General features: G+C 53.6%; 1 protein-coding gene across 1 annotated transcript in view; it reads right to left on the reverse strand.

Annotated features, from left to right (window-relative positions):
* LOC105488567 (pleckstrin homology domain containing O2) overlaps positions 1 to 19,693 on the reverse strand; it is a 25,186-nt gene continuing 5,493 nt past the window's right edge. Inside the window, exons 2-6 of the mRNA XM_011752764.3 lie at positions 18,131 to 18,280; positions 11,577 to 11,693; positions 6,684 to 6,788; positions 5,117 to 5,215; positions 1 to 1,827 (exon numbers count right to left, since the gene is read on the reverse strand). Coding sequence (XP_011751066.1) covers positions 838 to 1,827; positions 5,117 to 5,215; positions 6,684 to 6,788; positions 11,577 to 11,693; positions 18,131 to 18,280 — 1,461 coding nt within the window. The 3' untranslated portion in view covers positions 1 to 837. The remainder of the gene's footprint in view (positions 1,828 to 5,116; positions 5,216 to 6,683; positions 6,789 to 11,576; positions 11,694 to 18,130; positions 18,281 to 19,693) is intronic.

Here is a 19,693-nt window from a genome sequence, read left to right on the forward strand (position 1 = left end):
ACAAGTAAGGTTTTCTAATGTGGACATCAGGGCCACTGTGGGATTCACCTCTTCAGAAATATACAAGGCTGGACACTATCTAGGGGCAGAGACTAGACTAGAGGACCCTTTAAGTTTCTCTTCTACTCTTGAATCCTCCAGACCTAAGCCCTCCAATCACAGCTCACCTGAGAGGAAGGGGCTGCAGAAAATGTCCTTGTTTTGCAAAAAAGGAAACAGGGCCAAAGAGAGAGAGGTCACACAGCTAATGTGCTCCTCACAAAGAGGCCTTTCCAGCTCCAGCTGGGTCCTACGTTCCCCGCAACTGAGGGATGAACCTAGAGCCTGGACCCAAGGCCTCTGCAGCTACTCAGAATAGGTGGGAGGGGGCTAGCTTTGAGGCTGCCTTAGCCATGAGGCTCTTTGCCTGGAAATAGTTGGAGATGGGAGCTGCAGGGGGCTCAGCTGTGCTCTATTCAGAAGTCAGGAATGTAAACTACTGGGGATGGGTAACAGAGATGATGTCATTCCCAGAAACCCCAAGTGCCGCCCCCAAAGCCCTGGGGCAGTTTGGAACGCCCACACAAACACATAGGTCCCAGCGCGTGTGCTCCCAGCCCCAGCCCAGCAGCCAGGCCAGATAGCCAGGTGGTAGCCCTGGATGGCACCTGGCACCACTGGCCAGAGCAGAGTAGGAAGGACACCAGGAGTCTCTTCGGGTCATGGCCAAACCCTGACATGCCCGATGGCCCTCCTGCAGCCATTGCTGTAGAAGCAGAAGCACATTTCTCAGCAGGGTTGGGCCTTGATGGACTTGATGGATGGCCAGGAGGGATGGTGCCTCTGGCCCAGCAGGCCCTAGGGTGCACTTCTCCTGTAGAGGGTCACCAGCTCCTTCCGCTTCTCTCTTAGCCCAGGTGCTTCCTGGTTCCGCTCTCCCGAATCTCTCATTTCCTGCAGGACCTGGGTGGCCTGCCTCAGCTGCTCCACAGCCTGGCTGAGCAATGTTTCGGCGCTAACAGGGACTGGCTCACTGCCCAGCACCTTGTTTAACAGTTTCTCTGTCTGTTCCGAGGCCACCTTCACCTCCAGCTGGGCCCGATATAGCCGTTCCCTGGGCTGCAAAGGACGCCGCGGGCCTTCCGCAAGCAAGTCCCCAAGGGAGGAACAGCGGGGATGGAACTGAGGTTGCAGGTCCCAGGGGGGCAGTGCTGTGGACGTTGTTGCATCCTTTGGGGGAGTTCCTGGGGTGCCCTCAGCCTGGAAGGGCTTGGCAGGTTCAGGACTGTCATCCATGCCATTCACTGAGACCTGCGCTGTGCCTGGAGCAGGTGGCCCAGAAGCCTGCATCTCACCCATGCAGGCTTTCAGTTTCTCCGATAAGATCTTGGGTGGGGGTGTAGGGGGCTTCCCACCCTCCCTGGGGGCAGCCTCAGAAGTCTCTGAACAGGGTGCCTGGGACGGTTCTGCACTCTCTGCAGCAGGGGGCTCCTGGGAGCTGGGGTTCTCCCAGCTCACCTTCAGTTTGTCAGGCAGGACGCTGTTGGGAGGCTGCTCAGAGCCACTGTCCTCCTCTGCTGGGGTCTCTGAGTCCTCTTGGCTCTCAGGGGAGACCTCAGAGCTTGCTGAGACAGGGGTTGGGGCTCTCTCCCCTACAGGGGTATCCACCCTGTCACCAGGGCTGGTGGTCTCAGGTGCTAGGAAAGGCTTGGTAGGAGGCATGAGGGGCCGGGGTGTCTCCCGAGGTTGGGCTTCACTGACATCATTGCTGGGGGCAAACACCTGTGGCCCACTGTCCGGAACATCAAGATCCAGGCGCAGAAGCCCGTCAGAAGCTGCGCTGGCCACCTGGTGGGGGGATGGTATACGGGTGTCATCTTGGCTGATGAGCCATTGGGTCAGGTGTGCCCACTGACATGAGATCTTACCCTCTCCTATCCAGGTTGTCCAGGCCCCCAGCCCCCCAGCCTCCCTCTGTCCTGGCTTCTGTGGCTACTTGATTAGAAGCAAAAGTGATTTCTTGATGAATCTTCCTCTCCTTTCCCTCACCACCAAGAATTCCCTGTTTTGGAATCACAGGCCAGGAAAGTCACAGCCAGGGTCCTCTTGGAGCCCCAGGCTGGTTTCTGGGATACTGGACCTAGACTGGACTATACTAGCCTGGGTGTCAGGGGACAGAGTTCCAGCCCTGTATCTAACCCCTACCTAGCTGTATGGCCTTCAGAGGTTCCCTTCTCTGCAACCTACCTATCCATCATCATACCCAGGGTCCCCACAACCAGTTGGTCAGTCAGAGACAGGACCAGGACTCAAACATCTTCCAGTTCGTCTTAAGCTCACTGACTTCTGCTTGTTCTTCCTGGAGACCTCTGTTCCGTCTGCCAGCTTCTCTCCAGACTTTGCCTGTCCAGCTGCTCGGCAGCCTGTGCCCACTCTCCTTGTGTCATCAGATGGGGTCCCAGACCACAGCTAACCGCCAGAGAACAGCTGCACCAGAAAGCAGCTACCCACCCCCACCAGGCACCCAGGACCAATAGGGATATACAGCTAGCCCCACAGTCATGAGACCCTCCCAGAGAGCCTCAGAGGTCCCAGCAGGGCTGGGAGGCCTTTCCCAAGGTCCCTCAGACGGTGGCGGTCCTGGCTGGGATCCTCACTCTCCCCTGCCACCTTATTTTTCTTAAGAGATGGGGTCAGTTGGGCGCAATGGCTCGCGCCTGTAATCCCAGCAGTTTGGGAGGCTGAGGCGGGCTGATCACCTGAGGTCGGGAGTTTGAGACCAGTCTGACAAACATGGAGAAACCCTGTCTCTACTAAAAATACAAAATTAGCCAGGCATGGTGGCACCTGTAATCCCAGCTACTTGGGAGGCTGAGGCAGGAGAATTGCTTGAACCCGGGAGGCAGAGGTTGCGGTGAGCCAAGATCATGCCATTGCACTCCAGCCTGGGCAACAAGAGCGAAACTCTGTCTCAGAAAAAAAAAAAAAAAAAAAAAAAAAGGGGTCTCGCTCTGTCACCCAAGCTGGAGTACAGTAGCATGATCACAGCTCACTGCAGCCTCAGCCTCCAGAGTAGCTGGGACCACAGGCATGTGCCACCATGCCCAGCTAATTTTTTGTTAGTAGAGATGGGGTCTCCCTTTGTTGCTGTCACTCCCTTTTACACATACACAGGATCTGGCTGACACATGATATCAGGCACTGAAGACCACCAGAAAGTCACCTCACCACACACACACACATACATACATTCATACACACACACACACACACACATATATATACACACACACACACATATCCACACATACACACACATACACACACACATACATACACATACACACACACACACATACACACACACACACACACACATACACACAGCTGCCTCCCTGAACTCTTCTGTGCAGAGGGCCCCTCCCTCCAAGGCTAGCCCTCCCCACACCCGTCCCCGGCCCCCCTCAGGCATTCCTTTTCTCTGTGGCCACCTCAGTGCTCCCTCTGCAGGATCCTATCCCTTAGCTGACAGACAGGCACAGGCTGCTGCAACTCAAAAACAAACCTCCCATGACCTTGGGTCCCTCCCTCTGGCAAACCCAGCCCTGCACCCCAGGACAGCCTTAAATTGACTCCTTTTAGAAAATATGCTGCAAGGCTGGGCGCAGGGGCTCACGCCTGTAATCCCAGCACTTTGGGAGGCCGAGGCAGGCAGAACACGAGGTCAGGAGTTCAAGACCAGCCTGGCCAAGATGGTGAAACCTCATCTCTACTAAAAATACAAAACTCAGCTGGGGGTGGTGGAGGGCGCCTGTAATCCCAGCTACTCGGGAGGCTGAGGCAGAGAAATTCTTGAACCCGGAAGGTGGAGGTTGCAGTGAGCTGAGATTGCGCCACTGCACTCCAGCCTGAGCGACAGAGCGAGACTCAATCTCAAAAAAAAAAGAAAAAGAAAATATGTTGTAAATGGCACCGCCTTTCTTGTCCTTGGTCCTGCCCTTGTGACTTGTGGCTGCCAACCTAGCTGATGCCCACCAGGTCTTGTGCCCATCTCTCTCCAGATGTGCCACTTGTCTCTGGCTTCCTCTTTCTTGGCTCCCTGCTGGCTGACCTCCCTCCAATCCCTAAATGTAGCACTTGCTGAGGTTCTTTCCTGGCCTCCAAAATCCTCCCCTGCAGCATTAGCTCCACTGGTCTAAAAGAGGCTCCTCCCTTCCCCCCTCCCCCTTGCCCAAACCCTCTCCAAATTCCCTGTGCCCAGGGCCTCCATACTCCCAGTATCCAGGCTTGGGGAACCTCAGACAACCTTCCCGTGGTCCAATCCCTGGATTCAATCACAAGGCCAGGTGGCTCTTGCTTCCTAATGTCCTCCCATCAACCCCCTCCCTCTTCATCCCCTCCAGGGGCCTGGAAAGTCGCCTCTCCCATCTACTTCCTGGCCCCTGCCTCTCTCTCTCAACCCAACCCATCCTACCCAGAGCCTCAAACTGACCTCTGGAACGCACCCTCCCTTCCTGTCCCCAGCTTCTTCATCCAAGGCCTCCACAATTTCCTCCCTATAACCCCCTTCTCAGACCAATCTCCCAGGCAAATGGAGCTGCTCTGCGTACCTCAAACCCTCCCGCTGTGCCTCAGCTCACAGCACTCCCTCCACAGAGAATCCCCTGACTCCAAGTCCACCAAGTGAACCCCTCCCATCCTTCAAGGGTCAGCTAAAATGCCAGTGGCTCCTTGTGGTCTCTCCTGCCCTGACCTCCTAGAGCCTTCCTCCACACAAAACTCAGACACAGCTCTGCTTGGAGCAGTCTGTGGACCAGGCCTATTTTTCAGCTGGAAGCTGAGCTCTGAGGGGCAGGGACTGGCTTCAAGGGCTTCAGTTTCCCTCTGGCACCAACTCTGGCTAAGGACAGATTCAACATTTGTGTGTGAATTGAACAAATGGAAAAGGCCACAAGCTCAGGGGACGTCCACACCCTGAGCACATATAACACAGGTGCCCCATCACTTCCTGTCTACTCAGGAAGCCCCAGCTCCAGGTGTCCTCAGGAAAAATGTGGCCCCAAGCCTGGCTGCCTCCCAGAGGAGCTGAGGTCCTAGGCTCAACTAATCCCCCGATCCACACTGGGCAAGGCCCTACCTCCTTCAGGTGGACTCTCGTTGGCGGCCGGCGCCGCTGGCCCCCTCGCACCCGGTCCCGCGTCACATGCTCCAGGGCACAGCTCTTGTCCACCTTTACCTGGAGGGAGGGGGAACCAGATCAGCCCCTGCCAAGCCTTGGGGAGTGCGGGAAGTACCCAGGCTGGACCTGGCTTAGAGGCAGGGTCAGTGCCCCACCGCTGTCTCTCTGGGCATCTCCCTACCCTGGCCTCTGCCTCTCTGACTCTGCAATGCCCCTGGGGTCTCTTGCAAAGTCTGAGGCTCTCCCTCTCTGCAGCTGCCGTTTTCCTCAGTCTTCCTGCCCAAATATGAGCCATCGGTCCTTGCCCCTGAGTATATCACAAATATATAAGCAGCCCTGAGGTGGCTTTGGGGCTTAGGTAGGAGAGAAGGTAGAAAGCAGCCCGTGCTCCCCTGGTACCTGGTTTCTGGAAAAGGTCTGCCCTGGCCTCTGCCACTCTCCCAGGACCCCTGGGGAGAGCCCAGGAGAGAGCAGGGCCTCTGCCCCTTGAACCTGGAAGCCTGGAGGGCAGCATCTTCTCTCTGAGGGTAACAGAAGGGGTCAGGATTGGCTGGGAAGCCCCAGAGTAAGAGTCACATGGGAGGTCCAGACTCAGAACCCTGGAGCAGCCTGGCCCTATGATGGGGAGGGGGGCTCAGGCCCACATGTGACTCCAACTGTCTCTGTCCCTCCGTGGAGGAGCGGACTGTGGGTTGAGGCCCAGCCCATGGCTCCTATGGCCTCCGCCAATATCTATGATATGTCCCATCATCTCTCTCCCATGGAATGGGGACAGTTTTCTCCCAGGTAGTGAAGGGCTGAGCATGACATGTAACACAGGATACGACATAGGAGTTACGGGCTGGGAGTCGGGGGACCTGGGTATTAAGAGGGGACTTGCTTGGAAAGATATGCTCCTTAACATAATCCAAGGCATCACTGTAGGGGGCCCCTAGGTCCATTTTAGCCCAAATAACCAAAGATTCACGATGTCAAAGACAAATCTCCCTAGGAGATCCTGGCCCCATGGGATGCTCTGCCTGCCCCAAGCCAGATTGTGGCTACTGCTGCCACAGTCCCCAGTACAGCACAGGGGGCAGAGGTCTGCAGGGCTGAATGGTCATTGCAGACAGAGAGGGAGGCCCAGAGCTGAGAGCCAGCCTGCCCTGGACCTCATGAGCAAACTGAAAAGGGAGCTTTCGGGTCACTCTGCAGCGCTGTCTGGCCTGGGCCCACCTGCTGCTTCCAGCTGAGGCCAGGCTTAAAAAGGATGCATGCTGCCACCAGTCCAGTTCCAGCCCACCACTTCTCTGCTTTCCAGTTTAAGACAAGTTACTGAATTTCCTTAAGCCTCCATTTCATCTGTAAAACAAGGACAGCACTACCTACTATGAGGGGCTGTAGTGAGGACTACAGAAGGTAACAACAATGCCCTATAGCAGTGACATAATCAAGGGGTGGTCTGGGGTGAGGAGGGGCAGGGTCCTCTCCTAGATCACACACAGTGGGAAAGGAGACACAGAGCTGTCCACAGACTGCATCGCACCTCATCGAAAGCCTTGTTTTTGCCTCGGTTAATCCCTTCATTGAGGGCTTTGATCCAGGATTCCTTCTCCTCCCCGGTGGGTGCCTGGAATTTGATGTCGCTGACCTGCGGGCAAGATGGATGGAGTAGATGGCAGATGTTTAACAAAGCTCACATTTGGCATGTTAAGGAGGCTTCCTAACCTAGATCCCAAAGTCAAACCAAAATGACCCCACAGTAAGTATGACACTGGGACTTTGGGCAAGGAAAGGGAAAGATCTCACAGAGAAGCCCTCCCTACTGCCCACCAGCATGCAGCTGGGTCTGAATTCGAATCAGCCTGGCCTTGTGGAAACAGCCAGGATCTGGTCCAGCTCCATGGGACTCCCCCAGGCCAGCTGCCTGGGCTCCGGGCTTCCGTTTACTCTGTAAAGTAGGAATAGCCCCATTCTACATTCAAACCCACCCCACACCACCCCTGAGTCCTTTCCCAATTCAGGTAGGAGCTCTGAGCTCCTGTTAGAATCAGAGGGTGGCTCAGAGAACCCTGACCCTGCCAGGCCCAATGGCCAGACAGGAAGTGAGAGGAAGGAGTGAGGTCATGGAAACTGAGGGGCTGCCCCATGCAGTGGATATGGCAGTAGGGCCTCTGAGTGAGACAGTCCACCACTTACAGGTGTCTGACCTCAGGCCTCAGTTTCTTCACCTATGAAAGAGAATACCACCAGAACCTGCCTCATGGAGCCATGGAGATCATTTTTTAAATGATGTATCCAATTTGTACACCCATGCTCATAGCATTGTTCGCAACAGCCAAAAGGTGGAAGCAACCTCAGTGTCCACTGACAGACGAATGGATAAGCAAAATGTGGTCCATATGTACAATGGATTATCAGCCAGCCTTAAAAAGGAAGAAAAATCTGACACATGCTACAACAGGGATGAACCTTGAAAACATTGTGCTAAGTGAAATAAGCTGGACACAAGAAGACAAAAACTGCCCGATTCCACCTATATGAGGTACCTAAAGTTATCAAAATCATAGAGACAGAAAAGAGAGTGGTGGTTGCCAGGGGCTGGGGAGAAGGGCAATGGGGCATTATTATTTAATGAGCATAGAGTTTTAGTTTTACGCGGTGGAGAGTTATGCGATAGATGGTGGTGATGGTTGTACAACATCATGAATGTATTTAATGCCACTGAATTGTGCAATTTCAAACTGGTAAAGATGGTATATTTTTTTTGACCACAGATGTTTTTTTTTTTAATTGGGGGAAAAAAGATATATCTAAAGTACTAAATCTGGAGCTGGGCAGTGAATACTCAGTAATAGGAATTAGCACCATTGCCTTCCCTCTGGACAAAACAGTTGCAGTTTCCTCATCTATAAGATGGGATAACACTGCCTACTACCAAGCAATGCTGAGGAAATTAAACATAGTAGGTGCTCAGTAAATAGTTCTTGAATGAATGAGCCAACAAATTAATGAACTGGCCCAAGTTTCCTTCCCTCACCGTTTTTGGACCACTGCCTACTCTCTGACCGCAAGATGCCCTAGTCCTTTGTTGGCAGTCGCCAGCTTGCCCATCCTCCGCCCTGGTGTTAGATAGTACCTCCCCTCCCTCCACTCTCCAGTTATGTAACACGGAGGTAGGCCTGGCCCCCTCAGCATCCTCATTATATAATTTCCTCCTGGCTGTCACTGCCTCCTCCTCATACAGGGCCCTGGGTCCCACCCCCGCCACGCCAGGTACAGCCAAATGCTCATTTGCACGACCAGGGTAAATTCTATCCTGGAAGCAGATCTTCAGTTAAGTCAGAAACCCCAGGGCACCTTGGCAACTGCCTCAGCTCAGCCATCAGGGCTGCTGGGGGCTCAGGGAGGGACCACACTGCATCCGGGGTCGCAAAGGCTACCCAACTCTGTGATGGGACCTGCTAGAAAGGAAGTCTGGGGCCAGCCCTTCTACCCAGCTGCTGCTCCTATTCACAGGCTGTGACCCCTGCATGGTGCAGGATTTAGCATCCAGGGAGCTTGAGAAATCTACAATTGAACTCAGGAGCCAACGGAACAAGAGGAGGCCAGAGAAGAGCAGGCCTAGAAGTCCGATTACCAAGTTCTACTTGCTTCACTACTCTGGACCTCAAGGGGACAAGAACAGAACCACTGGACCCAGCCCAAACTGCAGCTCCTTCCCCACTGGCCCAGCCCACCTGAAGCAGACTGCCTCAGCTCTCTTCAGCTCCCTTGTGAGAAGCAGAAATGGCCTCAGGGAAGACCTATTGTGCAAGCCAAAAGGTTCCCACAGGAGAAGGAAGGCAAGGTTAAACAGGACCCAGCTCTACCCTCCTAAGGAACCCTGTATCTGGCTGAACAAGCCAGGCATTCCACAAGGATGACCAGAATAGAGACAATTAGAATACCAAGAAGTTACCAGCCTGGGCAACATAGCGAGACCCCATCTCTACCAAAAATATGAAAATTAGCCGGGCATGATGGTATGTGCCTGTAGTCCCAGCTACTCAGAAGCTGAGGTGGGAGGATCACCCGAGCCTACGAGGCAGAGGTTGCAGCAAGCTGAGAAAAGGCCACTACACTCCAGCCTGGGTGACGAGTGAGATCCTGTCTCAAAAAATAAGAATATCAAGAAGCTGCGCCTCTCCCCCAAAGTCATCCTGAAGGGCCACAGGCTGTACAGGTCCCTGCCCTGAGAACTTCCAAGAAGCCCCAGGACACAGGCACTTCTAGGAGCTTAGATGCTAACAGGACTGGCCACAGACTAGGCCCACAAGGCCTGGGAAAAGAGGAAGGACAAAATGGCAGAGAGGAAAAAAGTGGGAGGGGAAGAGAGGAGGCAGGAAAGAGGAAAGGGCCAAGCTGGCTGAGACCAGCAGGGCAGCAAGGCCCAGCAGTGGCCACCCTGCTTCCTGGCAGCGTCTGCCTGTGACCTCATGGGCCGGGGTGTGGGGCTGGAGAAGCAGGGGGAGAGGGGCATGTAAGACATTGGAGTCTTTGTTTATTTGATTAGAGGGGAAAAAAGGCGGCCTCAGGACCAGACAGCCAGGGTCATGTGACCTCCTGGCCGGCTGGAGGCCTCACTGAGGATGGGGAACACCCAGGCCGCTGAGAAAGGAGGGTGAAAGGATGTGGGAATGCGGTGCCCTGGGCCAGGTCCACCAACTGACCTCTGGAGAGCCCCAATCTGTGTGAGCTCCTGGGGTGGGGAGGGTCAGGGGCCCTTGAGCTGGAACCAGGATGCACTGTTTCATCCGCAGCACCCACCACTTGCTCCACAGCCCCATCTCCCAGGTGATTGTCCTGTTCTCAGAGCCAGCCTAAATTCTTACAGGGTTGGAGGCTGGGAAGGAGGGTGTTGGCTGAAGCAGCTGAGAACACAGCTGCACAAACAGGCTTCTCTGAAGGTGATGTCCCACCCTGAGCTGAGCCCAGCCCACCTAGTCTACTACCAGCTGATTCTCGGAGCTGGGGAAAAGAGATGGCCCACAGAACAGCACAGGCAGAGGCCAGAGAGGCTAGCTCTCCCTCCACCCCACATCCACATAGCACACTAAGACACACACCCAGACAGACACACGGCCAGGTGAGCACTCAACTGCATTTAAAAAAGGTACACGCACAAGGGCCAGACACACAGGTGGCAGATCTTCACACAGAACATAGTTTGCATCTCATCTCTCTCAAACACACATCTACATGTACAGCACCCACTCAGGAAGGAAGTGGGTCTCCAGGACAGTGTAGGGGCTCCAGGGCTTGAAAAGATTAAAATGTGACTCCTTTTGTCCTCAAAGAGCCCTAAGCAGCAGATGGTCAAGTGAAATCTGGGCCCAGTCCCATAAGCCCTCAGAACACTATAATTACACCAGCCCCTACCCTTGGACACACTTCCAGCTCCCAGTATCACAGCTCCACAGCCCCCTCCACTGCTCTCTTGGTTGCTTCTGTGCCCCCACCCCCTGCAGAGTAGGACAAAGGGTCAATGAGTAAAGCATCTTGGTATTCAGGGTCTGCAGAGGACTGGGCTCCCATTCCCTAAAGCTGGGGGAGAATGGCCTCCAGCAGGCCCAGACCAGACTTGCTCCCCAACCCCCAACCTCTGTGACTCAGCCCTATTCTGCAAGGCTCCACATGACATGCAGAGGACAAGGCAAGGAATGGCCCAGCCGCAGATGGGTGCAAGCTGGCGAGAGGTGCTGTGCACGCCAGCCTCAAATCTGAACTCGCTCCTGACATCTGGTGGGTGTCAACACCCACCAGACTCCCTGCCAGAGAAATGTGGTGCAAACAGCAAACTTCATCTGCACACACAGCATGTCCCAAGGAAAGACTCTCTCAAACCAGGGACCTTTCCCAGCTACAGCCACAAAAGGAAAGTGCAAGGGGAGGAAAGCTGGAGGGCTGCAGGCCTCCCAGTCCTGAGTCCAGGATGGGCCCACCCAGAAAGGCCTGGGATGAAGGGAGGCCGCACCCTCCCGCTCTGCCCCAGGCTACATCAAGGTGTTGAGGCCTGGCAGGGTGGAGGCCTCATCCACAGCTCTCCTGCCTCAGCCCTGGGCCTCCCCCAGGGTCTGGGGTAAAGCCAAGTACCCCACCTCCCAAACGCTACTTTCCAACTACAGCCTGGGATGGAGGGCCTGGGCCTGCAAGGGGAAGACGAGAGCAGAGCTCTTTCAACAGAGCCCTAAGTGCATCTCTTATCAACTAGGGGCTTGGAAGACTCCGAGACAAAATGAGTAAAGGTCTGACCTATGGTGGCTGCTAGGGCTGAGCCTCAGCCACATGCAACAGAAAACAGGCTTTTTAAAGGGGGCCAGGCCTGCTAAACCTGCTTAGGCCTCCCAAGGCGACTCTGGCCTAGAGGGAAATGGGGCAGCAGCAGGCTTCTTCCTACCTTGTTCCCTGGGGATCGCAGCAGGATAAAGCGGTGTTTCCGCTTCAGGAGGGCACGAAGGTCCTGGCACTTCTCATAGCTGCCCAGCTCCACGGTCTCCACACACTTCTGATCATCCTGGGGAGAGAGACAGAAGGGACATGAGCTGGTGACAGTCAGAACCACCACCACCCTCAACCACTCACGCCCCAGACCCTGATCCCACTCAGTGAGGACATCACTTGGTCAGAGCGAGGACCTCAGGCTGCCAGTCAGTCACCAAGATGTGGTGTCCAGACCCTGGCAAGTGCATGCTGGCTGGAGGGATGCCCATGAGGCTCCCCATCCAGATGGGAGACAGGCACATAGCCCAGAGGCGGGTATGTGCCTAAGGCCAGAGGAGGAAACAGGGGAAGCTAGAGAGGCTAAGAAAAGGCTGTCTGGGGTCCAGCCATGCCCAGAGGCCAAGCAGAGATCTGTGGAAGAGACAGCCAGAGGAAGAATGCAGAATGCCACAAAATGGCAGGCAGGGAGTGGGATGGGGACGAGGGACAACAAAGACTTTCCAGGAAGAGCCAGAGGGAAGTGTGAACAAGGCACATTTGGGGCTACATGCCCTGCCTTCAGCACAGCCATCCTGAATTGTGTTCCTCACTCAGCATCATCCCCTGCTGAGCCTTGGCTTGGGAGAGCAGCACCTCGTCCAAGGCTGCAGGCTACATACAAGCAAGAGGCAAGGGCTCCTTCAAGTGCATCCCATCCCCACCCCACCACTTGGAGGCCTCATTATTAGAAGGGCCAGTGGCCAGGACACTGTCCAGCCTGTTCCCGGCCATCTCTGAACACTAGCCAGGCTGTCTTCCTGCCCACCACCCCTGATATTTGAGTGTGTTCTCTACAGGCTCCACCCATCAGGTGCCTGTCCAGCAAGCTGCCTGGAAAAAGCTCTCCCTCAATGGTGGTCAACTGGTCCTCTTCCAGGGAAGAACCAACTGGAACAATTTCCTGGGTGTGGCACTCTCATCCAGGAGAGTCTAGGGAAGCAGAAGCAGATCCTTTGGCGGGGGAGGGTACGCCACCCTGGGACTGGCCAAAAAGTTAAGGAAACTCTTGCTGATGTTTAACAGAAGGAACCTGACACTCATGAGCACTTCTGCATCCCTGAGTCTCTGAACCTCACGATAACCCTGAAAGCCTACAGCCCCGTATCTGCCTCATTTTAGAGAAGGAAAGAATGAGGCCTGGAGGTGAAGGGATTTGCCCTAGGCACACAGACCCAAATACAAGGGGCAGGGCCCCAACTCAAACCACAGCCTCTGACTCCCAGGCCAGGGCCCTTTCCAGCACAGCACACTCCTGCCAGTCACAGGCAGTAGAGGTTGCTCTGCACGAGGGGTCCTCCAAGGGTGGGACCTGGGCCAGTAGCATCAGCACCACCTGAGAGCTTGTTAGAAATGCAAACTCCTGGCCAGGCGCAGTGGCTCACACCTGTAATCCCAGCACTTTGGGAGGCCGAGGCAGGAGGATCACGAGGTCAGGAGATCGAGACCATCCTGGCCAACATGGTGAAACTATGTCTCTACTAAAAAAAAAATACAAAAAAAAATTAGCCAGGTGTGGTGGCGGGCGCCTGTAGTCCCAGCTACTCGGGAGGCTGAGGCAGGAGAATGGCGTGAACCCGGGAGGTGGAGCTTGCAGTGAGCCGAGATTGTGCCACTGCACTCCAGCCTGGGCGACAGAGCAAGACTCTGTCTCAAAAAACAAAAGGAAATGCAAACTCCCAGGCCTCATCCCCACTCAATCATAAACCTAGGGGAGTGGGCCTGGCAATCTGTGTTCTAACTAGCCTTCAGGGATTTTGATGGATGCAAATTTTGTTTGTTTGTTTGTTTTTTGCTTTTTTGAAACAGAGTCTCGCTCTGTCGCTCAGGCTGCAGTGCAGTGGCATGATATCGGCTCACCGCAACCTCTGCCTCCTGGGTTCAAGCGATTCTCTGGCCTCAGCCCCCCAAGTAGCTGGGATTACAGGTGCCCACCCCCACACCCGGCTAATTTTTATAGAGATAGGGTTTCACCATGTTGGCCAGGCTGGTCTCGAACTCTTGACCTCAAGTGACCCACCTGCCTCAGCATCCCAAAGAGTTGGGATTACAAGCTTGAGCCACCACCCCTGGCCTGGATGCGAACAGTTAAGAACCACTGCTACTAGCCTGGCCAACATAATGAAAACCTGTCTCTACTAAAAATACAAAAATTAGCTGGGCATGGTGGTGTGCGCCTGTGGTCCCAGCTACTCAGGAGGCTGAGGCAGGAGAATCGCTTGAACCCAGGACGCTGAGGCTGCAGTGAGCCAAGATAGCACCACTGCACTCCAGCTTGGGTGACAGAGTGCAACTCCGTCTCAAAGAAAAAGAACCACTGCTTTACATCGGAGGTTCTCAGTCTTGGTGGCACCTGGGAGCTTTTAAAAACCCCAATGCCCAGGTGACATCCCAGACCAATTATACCAGGATCTCTTGGGGGGCAAGGCCCAGACCTCAGGATTTTTTAAAGCAGATGACTGTACATCTAATGTGGATAACCACTAATCGACTCTCTCGTCAGCTCCTCGGAGAAAGGGGAAGAGATGGCCAAGGTGGCCTTATCTCTCCCAACCTGGTTCAATCAAGTATCTTTTCTTTTTTGCTTCCATCCATACATCCCTTTCCAATCTCTAGCCTCCAATACCTTCCAGATTCCTCAACTAAACACATGGACCAGAAAAATCCTCCTGCTCTGAGAAGCTCCCCTGCCCCCAATCATGAACCCCTGAACTTGAGTGCTCTCCATCCCATCACTTACTGCTGGGGGATGCAAACATCTACAAAGCACCTGCAAGGTGTAGACACCCTACAAGGTGCTAGGAGCAGAGTCCTGCCATGGGAAGACACAGTCCTGACTCCCCGCTTGGCCATCTTTCTCTACCCCATTCTCTATCTGCACATCCTTCTGTTCCCCCAACTGCACCCTACAAGAAGCAGCCCCCAAGCAGAACATATTAAGGACCAGTTTTCTGAGTGCCTGGTTCAGATTGAGAACTCAGGAAGTCTCCTCCTCCCCAGGAATCTGGAGCAGGGAAACTGCCCAGGGAAGAATCCTTGCTTGAGAGAGAGCAGCTTACTTGCCCTGTGTCCACAGGCCTCCACTAACTGGATCACCACTGGCCCGAATACACCCTCCTTTGCCTGGGAACAAAAAGTCCATCCACCTCCACCACTGAGCTCCCAAAAACTGCCTGTCCTGGGTCTCCTCTCCACCCCACCCAAGACGCTGAATCATCCCAGCTCTTCTGCAGCTCAGAAAAACGGATAAACCAGCAGGCAATGGGTGAGGGAAGCATCTTTGGAATGTCAGCCTCTCCGACAGCAAAGAAACAGCCAAGAGCCATTCGCGTTCGTTCGTTCGCCTAGTTCCTTACATCAGAAAGAGGAATTGAGCTAATAAGCATTTCTCAATTCCTACTCCCAGGCCAAGCTCCCCCACCCCCGAGTGCTAAGTTCTTGAAATTGCATTTACATTTTTAATAGCAATCTTTTTCAAAAAAGGAAAAAAAGCGTGATTTAGATTTTTCATGTTTGGGAGATGTGAAATCCTTCCTGCTTCCCAGCTGTGGCCAGATGTGGAGAGGCAGTTTAGGACAAGTGACAGTACCTGACAGGCTGACAGCTGAAAGCCTGTCACTTAACTCTCATGGCAGCTGGCACTGGAAGAAGCTGTGACAACCCCCTTTATTGGTAAAAATATCCCCCTGCTGCCTCATTCCCAACTGTGGCACATCCTATTTTGGTGGGAGCAGCAGTAGAGAACATCTGGGGGTGCTGTTTACGCACCCTCATTCCCTTGCCCTCTTCCCACCTCTTCTCTGACACCCTAACTCCATGAGCCCGCAACTCAGGCAGGTCAGACAAGGTGCTTCTCCAGGTTGCCTAACCTTTCTTGTCCTGGGACAATTGTGAATTTGCCAAGATAGCCTGAGGCAGGCTGGGAGAGGCCAATGAGGAAGAGGCAGGCTCCCCCTTCTTCTGCCCCCAGGCCAATTCCTCCCCAGGTATTTCATCTGTCAAAGGCATATTGTGCTACCCTGTTTTCAGTGGATGGGCTCTCCGATAGCCTCAACCACAGCACACAAACAGCATCTACAAGGAAAAACCACTTTTCTTCCTCAAGTCTTCACCTACATCTTAATTGACTCTTATTTAACACGCAAGCTTAGCATCCTTGGTTGTCCAAATCCCAAGCCTGCTGAAATCAGAAGGGGAACAAGCATCTGAAGTGGGAAGAAGTGAGGGCTATTAGAGGCACAAGGACAGCAGAATTTGAAACCAGCAACTTGATGTTAAAGGAGAAAGAAAAGCTGAGAAGTACAGCCTCCTGCCAGTTCAAAACAGAGAGGCAACGTGCCTCTCTACTCCTATGCATCTAGAGAACCCACTCTGCAGGTGGGTCTGACAGGTGATGACACTGAGCCTCCAGGGAAAGATTTTATTTAGGCCAGCATCTTCTCTTGAAGAAAGCAGAGAACATTTAACATATTTTAGAGATTTTCTTGCAAAAATAAGTTCTGGGGTTTACTCGCTGGTGTCTCTTGGTAGAAAGCATGCTGGATTTGCTTCTAGACCTAACTCCTCCATTCACTGGGAGATGCTGAACAGTCATCTTGTCACCCTGAGCCTCAGTATCCTCTTCTGTAAAATATAATATGATGACCACTCTCATGGGACTATTGAGATTTGTCACAGGGAGATATGTAAGAACGTATCTCCAAACAAGTACAAGTGCTACTTATTATTTCTTTTTTGTTTTTTTGAGATGGAGTTTTGCTCTTGTTGCCCAGGCTGGAGTGCAATGGCATGATCTCAGCTCACTGCAACCTCCACCTCCCAGGTTCAAGTGATTCTCCTGCCCCAGCCTCCCGAGTAGCTGGCATTACGGACATGTGCCACCACACCCAGCTAATTTTGTATTTTTAGTAGAGATGGGGTTTCTCCATGTTGGTCAGGCTGGTCTCGAACTCACGACCTCAGGTGATCCGCCTGCCTCGGCCTCCCAAAGTGCTGAGATTATAGGTGTAAGCCACCACGCCCAGCCTGCTAATTATTATTTCTACTACTACTGCTGAATGGAGCAGGCTTCAGTTTTCTACAACATTCACTCATACGGAACCTTGATCAGGGACAGGAAAAGACTTGCACACTAGATGCACATACAGTTCAAAGAACTCTCGGCCGGGCCCGGTGGCTCATGCCTGTAATCCCAGCATTTTGGGAGGCAGAGGCAGGCGGATCACCTGAGGTCAGGAGCTCCAGACCAGCCTGGCCAACAGGGTGAAACCCTGTCTCTACTAAAAATACAAAATTAGCCGGGTGTGGTGGCTGACGCATTGATCCCAGCTACTTGGGAGGCTGAGGCAGGAGAATTGCTTGAACCTGGGAGGCAGCAGCAGCAGTGAGCTGAGACAGTGCCATTGCACTCCAGCCTGGGCAACAAGAGCGAAACTCCATCTCAAAAAATAATAATAATAAAAAAATAAGAGGGCCAGGCGTGGTGGCTCACACCTGTAATCCCAACGCTTTGGGAGGCTGAGGTGGGTGGATCACGAGGTCAGGAGATTGAGATCCTCCTGGCCAACATGGTGAAACCCCATCTCTACTAAAATACAAAAAATTAGCTGAGCATGGTGGTGGGTGCCTATAATCCCAGTTACTCCGGAGGCTGAGGCAGGAGACTTGCTTGAACCAGGACCCAGGAGATGGAGGTTGCAGTGAGCCGAGATCGCGCCACTACACTCTAGCCTGGGCTACAGAGCGAGACCCTGTCTCGAAAAAAAAAAAATAGCTGGGCATGGTGGCGTGCATGCCTGTAGTCCCAGCTACTCGGGAGGCTGAGACAGGGGAATCACTTGAACCAGGAGGCAGAGGTTGCGGTGAACCGAGATCCCGCCACTGCACTCCAGCCTGGTGACAGAGCAAGACTCCATCTCCGAAAAAAAAAAAAAAAGAAGTCTCATCTTATCTAGAAACCCTAGGCCGGGCGCAGTGGCTCAAGCCTGTAATCCCAGCACTTTGGGAGGCCGAGGCGGGTGGATCACGAGGTCAGGAGATCGAGACTATCCTGGCTAACACGGTGAAACCCCGTCTCTACTAAAAATACAAAAAACTAGCCGGGCGTGGTGGCGGGCGCCTGTAGTCTCAGCTACTCGGGAGGCTGAGGCGGGAGAATGGCATGAACCCGGGAGGCGGAGCTTGCAGTGAGCCGAGATCACGCCACTGCACTCCAGCCTGGGAGACACAGCGAGACTCCGTCTCAAAAAAAAAAAAAAAAAAAAAAAAAAAAAAGAAACCCTAGAATTGCCCCCAGATGTATTGTCCCCATATACAGAGACCCAGAGAGGATTAGGTACTTGCCCAAGGTTGCACAGCATGGCAAAAGTGGAGCAGGTCTCCTGGCCCCAAACCCAGGGTCCTCTTACTAACTTGATTGCCCTCACTTTGCCCCTGTCCCAGAACCCTCAACCTCAGGGCCAAGCAGGTCCTCACCTCATTCTCATAAACCAGCAGCTGGGCCTGGCAGAGGAGCAGATATCGGTCTTTCCAGAAACCCAGGAGGCCCCCACTGCTCTTCTTGATCCAGCCAGCCTTGTCCACCGTCTGTGCTCCTCGAGGCTTCTCACCCGCTTCCTTCACACCCTGTAACACAGCACCAGGACATACCATGAGGGCTGCTACCATGGGGTCACAGGTCACAGGTTCACAGGTCGCACAAGGGATGTATCCCTATGCTAAGTACCTAATGACATCATCCTATGTGAGCTTTCCCGCAACCCCCAAGGCAGATATTCCTAACCCAGGATCAGAGCTAATAACAGCAATAATAGCAGCAGCCACTTTACTCTGGGCCACTGTATAACATTTGATACACATAGTGTCATTTAACTCTTACAACTCCCCTCCAAGATGGTAGCCTCATTATCCACACGTTATAGCAAACTAAAGCTCAGAACGGAGAGACGACTCAAAAGAGGTGCAAACCACGGCTAGAGGACAGAGCCAGAATTCTAAGCAGGTCTCTCTGACCGCATGTTTTTCCCACTCCACCATTCTGCCTTCATATGTTCATTCAGTCAACATAGGTACTGAGTGCTTACAACATCATAGGAGAATAAAAGTAAGGCAGTCTCTGTCCTCAGAGCTCACAGTGCGGGAAAATAGGAGTTGAACAAATAAATACCCAGGCATACCCATTAACCTGTGTGAAATGCTATACCGGAAATACACAAGGGGCAGTGAGAGGACAGTGGGGGGACCCAGTTCAGGTTGGGGTGGCCCAGGAAGGCCACCCAGAACAAAGATTGGAAGGACAGGCAGGCTGAGTGGAAATCTGCCTCTCTACCGCTATGCTTCTAGAGAACCCACTCTGCAGTCCCTCCCGCTTCCCACCCAAAGCAGGAGGCTCCTCTCCCCTGCTGCCCACTCCAGGCAAGGACCTTAGGGTGGCCACCACATCTAGTGAGGGTTCCAAGTACTCTGTCTTTGACCACAGGCTGGCACAGGAGTTAAATTCAAGCCCTTCTCCTGGACTTGGGTAGACACTCTGGAGCCTTGGAGCCAGTGACATCTTTTTTTTTTTTTTTTTTTGAGACGGAGTCTTGCTCTGCCGCCCAGGCTGGAGTGCGGTGGCCGGATCTCAGCTCACTGCAAGCTCCGCCTCCCGGGTTCCCGCCATTCTCCTGCCTCAGCCTCCCGAGTAGCTGGGACTACAGGCGCCTGCCACCTCGCCCGGCTAAGTTTTTGTATTTTTAGTAGAGACAGGGTTTCACTGTGTTAGCCAGGATGGTCTCGATCTCCTGACCTCGTGATCCGCCCGTCTCGGCCTCCCAAAGTGCTGGGATTACAGGCTTGAGCCACCGCGCCCGGCCGCCAGTGACATCTTGTGCCTCACCAATTGCCTGCTTGGGTGGCTGGGTGCCAGGTACATGCCTACCAGATGAGGTTGGGGTCAGATCCACTTCTAGGTCCCCAGCACCCAGCCCTGTTCTTTTACACATAATGGGTGCTCAAGAGGTACCTGTGAAATGAAAATAAAAATACACCCCCTTTGCT

Source organism: Macaca nemestrina, chromosome 7 (genome assembly GCF_043159975.1).
Source record: "Macaca nemestrina isolate mMacNem1 chromosome 7, mMacNem.hap1, whole genome shotgun sequence".
Taxonomy (NCBI): domain Eukaryota; kingdom Metazoa; phylum Chordata; class Mammalia; order Primates; family Cercopithecidae; genus Macaca; species Macaca nemestrina.